At 56.2% G+C, this 6,977-nt stretch overlaps 1 protein-coding gene across 1 annotated transcript in view; it reads right to left on the bottom strand.

The window, feature by feature from the left end:
* Nucleotides 1-2,400: 2,400 nt before the first annotated feature.
* KCNH6 (potassium voltage-gated channel subfamily H member 6) overlaps nt 2,401-6,977 on the bottom strand; it is a 33,103-nt gene continuing 28,526 nt past the window's right edge. Inside the window, exons 9-14 of the mRNA XM_068418640.1 lie at nt 6,550-6,743; nt 5,617-5,716; nt 5,056-5,343; nt 4,396-4,576; nt 3,012-3,210; nt 2,401-2,688 (exon numbers count right to left, since the gene is read on the bottom strand). Coding sequence (XP_068274741.1) covers nt 2,401-2,688; nt 3,012-3,210; nt 4,396-4,576; nt 5,056-5,343; nt 5,617-5,716; nt 6,550-6,743 — 1,250 coding nt within the window. The remainder of the gene's footprint in view (nt 2,689-3,011; nt 3,211-4,395; nt 4,577-5,055; nt 5,344-5,616; nt 5,717-6,549; nt 6,744-6,977) is intronic.

Raw genomic sequence — 6,977 nt, 5'->3', positions numbered from 1 at the left:
GGGCGGGGACGGGCTTGTCTATAATTAACTGAAGATTAATTATGGGGTTTTATTTTTGGTAGCACGTAGCAGCAATGGTGGATGCCCGGCGCCTTATCCGAGGAAGGAGCCTGGCTGGGCATTGGCTTCCCAGGATGCTCCTGCCTGGAGCAGGGCAGGCTGAGGCCCTGTGCCTGGCTTGAGCCCCTGTGGGCAGCTTGGCTCTCTCACGGCAGGGCCGGGTGGGTGGTCCAGGCCCTGGCACGAGGTGCGGATGCTCCCCGCGTCCTGGGAAGGCCTTTAGGCCTCCTGGCTCTCTAGGCTGAGGCACAGGAGGTGGAGGAGGTATCCTGGCCGCTGCTAGACAAAACCTGGGCTGGCCTGGGGTATCAGTAGCCCCTTTGTGCCTGCCTGGTGCCTTGGCAGGGGCTACTGGCTGGCTTAGAATCATAGAATCATAGAATCTTTTCAGTTGGAAAGGACCTTTAAGATCATAAAGTCCAACCGTTAACCCAGCACTGCCAAGCCCACCACTAACGCATGTCCCTCAGCACCACATCTACATGGCTTTTAAATCCCTCCAGGGATGGGGACTCCACCACTGCCCTGGGCAGCCTGTTCCAGTGCTTGACAACCCTTTCAGTGAAGAAATTGTCCCTGATCTCCAATCTAAACCTCCCCTGACACAAGTTGAGGCTGCTTCCTCCCGTCCTGTCACTTGTTACCTGGAAGAACAGACCGACCCCCACCTCGCTACACCCTCCTTTCAGACTTTAGACACTGTGCTGCCCGATGGAGCGAGGTTGGCTGGGGAGAGGCAGGTCTAACACCCTGCTGAGGGCAAGGGGCCTGCCCTCGCCTCTCGGGGCCATACGGGATCCGTTACAGGTGATCCTGGGTCCAGCCCTGCTGAAGGAGCAGTCCCATTTCTATGGGAGCCGTGTCCCCTTCAGCAAGCGATGTAGGATGGGCTTTAGGTATCGCTGTGCTCATCTGAGGTCCCACTTGCTGCAAGGACTCTTGGTGTAATCTTTGCCTGAGGTGTGTTTGCGAGGTCATTTGTTATACACAGGAGAACAGCAGCAGGCTGGTTTTATAGAGGAGCTTTTGCAAATTGCCACTGAGCCTGAACTGCATCCTATTGGGAAGGAATTGCTCAGCAAAGCCCCCCAGGCACCATCCTCGGCCTGTAAGACCTGCATGTGGGCTCCATTAGCCCTATGCTCCCTGGATGAAGCATCTGGGGTTTGACCACAGCCTTTTCAGAGGTCTTTGCAGATTAGCACCTGTGCTTTGTACTGCCACGGATGGATTTGCAGATGCTCCCAACAAACACAGCTGTAATCCACGTTAGGTGCCAAAAACATCTTTATTAGCAAAGTGTACACTAAAACTCCAGAGAAAGAGATGCTCACAGTTTTACTACTCTCAAAGGGAGCTCGATACATTACTTGAGCAGGCGGCCTAGGACTGTCACAGCATCTAACCGAACAGCAAGGCGGCAGTGCTAAGTGCGCTTCTCCTACGGGGGATGCTGCGGGAGTCTGCCAGGGAAAGGGCTGGGGAGGAGGAAGCACCTATCAAACCTTTATCAAAAAAGAGAAGCTGGGAGGAAGGGCTGGAGATGAGGTGTCTGGGGCTTTTCATCTTTCCAGGATTGTGCTTTTGAGTTTTGTGCTTTATGCCCAGGCCGGTGACCAGTTGGGTTTATCTGGGGAGTTGTGGGATGTGTGTTGGGGTTTGCAAGGTGCGATCAGCCTTGCTGGAGAAGTCAGTGCCCTAGGACTCGTGCTGAAGCATGCTGAAGTGGCAGGGGCTGTTGGCCCTTAGTTTCTCAGTGGCAGTCAAGTAGGACAAGGATAGCTTCTGTCCTCTCTCCTTGTCCTGGGCTTCCCACCTGCAGCTCCCCCCAGTACCGCACTGTGGAGATCTCCTCCTCCTCTGGTGACTACCCTTTCCGTAATGCCCACAGGCTCTGCTGGGCTAAGCCCAGTACCAACGCAATGGTCCCTGCTCCAAAGAGCTGACAGCAAAGTGGCCTCGCAGCTAAGAGCCATGGATTTGTTCTCCTCTGGTTGCTGTGGCTCACTTGGCTCGTGCCGTTCTTGAGAGGAAGCCTTGGCAAGGAAGAGGCGGTGGGTGCCGTTTGGCCTAGCCAGCTTGTTGGTGGCCGTAAGAAAGGCCTGCTCTGGGTTCACTATAATGTGCAAATGAAATCTACTCTATGGGAACCGCTGGAAAACGTTGACCTTGGAAGCCAGCCACTCTACGCTTCCTTTCACGGTGGCAGAAGACAGCTACAAATTATACCCCTGAGCCAATGGCATTGTCCTCCATCTTACCCTTGCAGTCAAAATCAACATCAACTGACCGAGCTCGCAGTTGAGGTTCCTCTTGACTTGCTTCGCAGCCCCCACATCTCTAACTTCCAGGAAGCACTGGGTCGGAGAGGTGTCTCTGAATGTCCTGGTGCTCGGAAGATGCCTCCAAGTGCTCAGGGAGGGAAGGGAAACGAGAGCCCCGGAAGAGTCCCTGGGTATTTGGTGCCCTTTGGTGGGGAGGCTCTGGGTTCGGGAGAGGCGAGGAATGGTGCTCCTGCTCGGAGTAGACCGGCATGGTTTCGTCGGATGCCACAGCGAGGTGCATCCCGCTTGACAAGGAGTCCCTGCATTTCAAGTGGAACTTTTCTACCTCCGCGTAGCTCGGGCTCTGGTGGGAAAGGAGGAACCAAGTGGGTTATGGCAAAAGCAAAACAAAGTAGCCACGCTCTCTCCTCACCCCATTAGGCCCCAAGCCCCAAAATGTCATTTTTTTGCCTGAGGAAGCCTCAGAGCTGAGGAACCCACTCCCCTCCCTACTGATCTCTAGGTAGATCTACTCCCTTTTCAAGACCCCTGGGCTTTGCCTGGACCCACGTGCTTGGCTGTGCTTTGCTTGCAGGGAGGCTGAAGGGAACCTCTGACCCTCCAGAACCTGTCTGCTCGGGGCAGAAGGAAGCTTGGCTGGTGCTGAGCCAGGAGGGGTGGCCTTACCTGCTCTGGGGTCGTTGGCTCGTCGTCCTCCAAGGGTGCGCAGGGGGTGAGCGGCTCCAGGCTCCGTGGGAGGATGCCGTACATGGCCAGGTTGTGGGAGGACGGCGAGTTGGGGCTGTACGCGGGCGGCACTTGGGACAGCTGGCGCTGCAGGAGCTGGAGGATTATATTAATGTCTGACGACATCCTGGACTCCAGCCTGGGGACAGAGCAGCTCGGTGTTAGCGCAGTGCATCCCACCGCATCCCACGAGAGCCAGACCCACGGCCGGGCAGGGGAGGCACTGGGAAAGAGGTGCTGATTCAGCTGCCTAAGGGTGGTGATGCTTTGACCAGTGCTGCTTGGCGAGGTTTTTAGCAGAGCTTCAAACCAGCGCTACCACAGAGAGATCAATCCTGCCATCTCTCTCCTGCCACACTCAATCATCTCCTGCCCCATTCAGCTCTCTCCTACCCAATTTTTTCTGGAGCCAAACTGGGATCTGGAGCGGGGGGAACTGAACAAAGCTAAAACTACCCTGGAGGGGAGACAAAATTGCAATGGTGAGTTTTAATCTGGATCAATTCTCCAGGCCAGCTGCCTGTGCTGACAGATGGAAGCAAGGCAGGTTGGTGCCAACCATTTTAAACTGAGGAATAGAAGGAAATGGAAAAGTCGAATAAGTCCCTTCCTTCTGCCTTGTACTTGACTGGAACGAGCGGCTCTGGCAGGATTGGGCACAGCCCCCCTGGCAGGCAACGGTCCTGGCAGTGCCTACAGAGTGGGTAAGGGATCCAGCTCCTGCTGCCGGGATGGCACATTGGCGAGACACCAAGATAGGTGTGTGGGCTCTGTGGTGGAGTGAGCTTAACATGGGCAGCAGCCGTGGGCGGGAGAGCCAGCCGCTCGTGTGGGTGCTGCCTTCAAACCTGCACCTCCGGTGAGGGCTCTTCCTTCTCATACAAAAATCGTGTCTTTTTTTTCTTATTTAGAGGGCAACAATGTACATGAGGCTCGTTTGCTCGAGCAAGAGGATGTTTGCAGCTCTTTGCAACAGGAAGAGGAGGCCTGCAAAAGGCTCAGGTCGTGAGCCTGTGGGTGGTTTCGTGTCTGCGACTGCACTGAGTTTGGAGGTAGTGGCAAAGTGGCAGATCCCAGGGGTGGTGGGACAGCAGCAGATGAGGTGCTGGGCTGCAGCCAGGGCCAGGACTTGCAGTTTGAGAAGCTGCTGTATTTGCAAAGCGCTCCCACCACCTCCCCAAGGAATGCAGCGTCCCAGGGGGTCAGGAGGTGGCATCTGCTGCACACGGATCCCATTGCAGCCACCTCTAGAGAGCAGGAGAAGTTGATGGCCCAGAGCCCCTCTGGGTGCTCTCCAACCCTGTGCACTGGGGGACCTGCCTACCTGCTGAGCTGGGCCTGCAGGAGCTCCAGCCTGGACTCGATCTGCCTCGGTCTGTAGTCACTGTGCAGGGGGATGTCCTGCGAGCTGTGTACCAAGGAGATGTGTTGCAAAGGCTCCGGGTGGTGGTTCGGCCTTCGGTCCTCCCAGAAGGTGAACATGTTGGGGATGTCTAGAGGGGTGGCTGGAAGGAGAGGAGACATCTCAGCACTTCTGTCTTGCATCCTCCAGCTCCACTGGCATGGAGGTGCTCCAGAGTCCATCACCCAACACATTCATGGAGAGCCATCACCCTGACATACATGGTGCTCAGGGAGAGTCCATCACCCTAGCACCTGAGGTGCTTATGGGGATCCATCACCCTGGCACCCAAGGTGCTCTTGGGCAGTCCATCACACTGGCACCCAACACACCTGTGGAAGGCACGTAGCATTTGGCCCCTTGGGGCAGCCCCAAAGGGGTCCCTGGGTGCTAGGAGAAACTGCAGCACATGGGAGGGACAGAGTAGATACTACTGGGGACAAAAGGCAGCAAAGACACTTGGCCACAAGCGTGGCTCCCCTCAAATCCACGTGAGTTGCTTGGCTCTGACCCGAGACAAGGCCACCATGCCCAAGCATCTCTCACCACCCTCCTGCCAGCTTTGGCTTCAGCTGTGGGTACCTGCGTAGGACTGGCTGCTCTCCGCTGCCTGCTTGCCGACCTCGGTGCCACTGGTGCTGGTGGTGACGAGGCTGAGTGTGGGCAGAGCGAAGTCATCCTTTTTGGACATGGGGAAGGGCTCAGCTTTTATAGGGCTGCCAGTCTTGACCTCGTCGTCACTGGTCTGGGAGCAGGGAGTGGTGCTGCTGCCCAGGTCGTCCCACTGGTCCTTACTCAGCGGGTCCTGCGGGTTGGTGAGTTCTGAGTAGGTGTGATACTGCTCTGCATCAGAGATGCCCGTGTCCGGGTCTGTGGGGCAGCACAACAGGTTAGTTTGGGGAGTACCACACATGGCAAAATCAGCCCCGATCCCCTCTAGGGTGCCTGTAGGGCTGGGCCATCCTAAGGAGAGGGAGGGAAGGCAGCGTGGGTGCCCCCAGGGTGGGGATGTCCAGGCTGGTCTGCAGGGACAGAGGCACTGACAGCCGCCTCTGCTTTGGGACGCCTCCTAGGGCAGTAATTAAATGATGATCCTGCTCCCCAGCCCTGCAACCCAGGCTCTGCCGATGCTGTGGGACTCACCAGACTTGTTGGGCTGGCAAAGGGAGCGCTTGCGTCGGCGCGCCCGCCGGTAGTTGCAGTCATACTCCTCGCTGAGTGGTGAGCGGGGAACGCTGTCTGCCTGAGGGATGAGAGGGGCTGGTCACCAGGGAAAGGGTGCCATGTCCCATCCATGGGCACCAAGGCTCATCCATGGATGCCATGTCCCATCCATAGGTACCACATCCCATCCATGGGTGCCATGGCTCTGGGTTTCATGGGGGCTACAGCCCATTCAGCATCCTCCTAAGGCTGATCTCCAGCAACCCCTGGCTCTCCATCACTGCCCTGTCCCACCCAGTGACTCCTGGACCAGCGGCATAGCTCAAGGGATCCTAGAGGATGGCCTCGGTGATCTAAGACTGACTTGACAGTGTCAGGGCCATGGGGAGGGAAGGAGCACCCTGAGGTGGGGCAGGACGTCCTGGAGTGGGACAAGACATAGAAGGAATTTGACTTCCTTTTCTATCTTACCAGGCAAGTGTCTCTGAAAAAAATATCAGGAAAGGACAAAGTTCAGTCATAAAGTTTAAGAGTCAAACGGCAATGGCAAGAATGCTCCAGGCCTTTCATGGATTGCAAACCTGATTATTTAAAAAGGACTTTTCAGAGGAAGCTGGTACCCAACTCAATGAAGCTTGAGAATATTTCTCACTTCAACAACCTCAAAACATGTGTCTCACCCACTTGTGGGGCCAACTTTTCCAAAGGCTCAGGAACGTGCAGAATGCATGTGCCTGCTGGGCTGTGGGGGAAACCATAACCCCATGGAGAGTACCTTGGGAAACATGGCTGTTGGCCAATCCACCACCAAACTGAGTGAGGAGCACCTGTTGACATCCTTGCTTCAGCCCTCCCTCTTGCCAAATTTAAGGCATTGACCACATCCTTCCCCGGGACAGCCCTGGCACTCACATCTCGCAGATTAAAGGTGATCTCTAAGTTGCTCCAGAAGTTGTCAGAGAAGGCTGGGTACATGTCCAAGACCTCCAGCAGGTCCTCCCGCTGGATCTTGTGCAAGTCGCAGTAGGTCAGGGCCCTCACATCAGCATTGGACTTCCCTGGGCGGGCGTAGAGGCTGATGGGCTCCCCAAAGATGTCGTTCTTCCCTGTGCCAAAAGACAGCTCATTAAGGGGAGGTGGGCACCCACCCCAGTTCCAGATGTACTGGACCAGCAGACCTCATTTCGGGACTCATGGACAAGGGGATGCCCTGGAACCCTGACCCTGATTGTGGATGCTGGGCATTACACCATGAAAGCCATCACTGATGGGGAAACTGAGCCAGGGCAGTGGGTCACCAGTGATGGCTGGGGACTGCTGAGCCATGCCCTGCTCTCCTC

Source organism: Nyctibius grandis, chromosome 26, assembly GCF_013368605.1.
Source record: "Nyctibius grandis isolate bNycGra1 chromosome 26, bNycGra1.pri, whole genome shotgun sequence".
NCBI classification, from domain to species: domain Eukaryota; kingdom Metazoa; phylum Chordata; class Aves; order Nyctibiiformes; family Nyctibiidae; genus Nyctibius; species Nyctibius grandis.
Note: the sequence above shows the minus strand (reverse complement) of the source record. Positions and strands in the feature narration are given on the sequence as shown.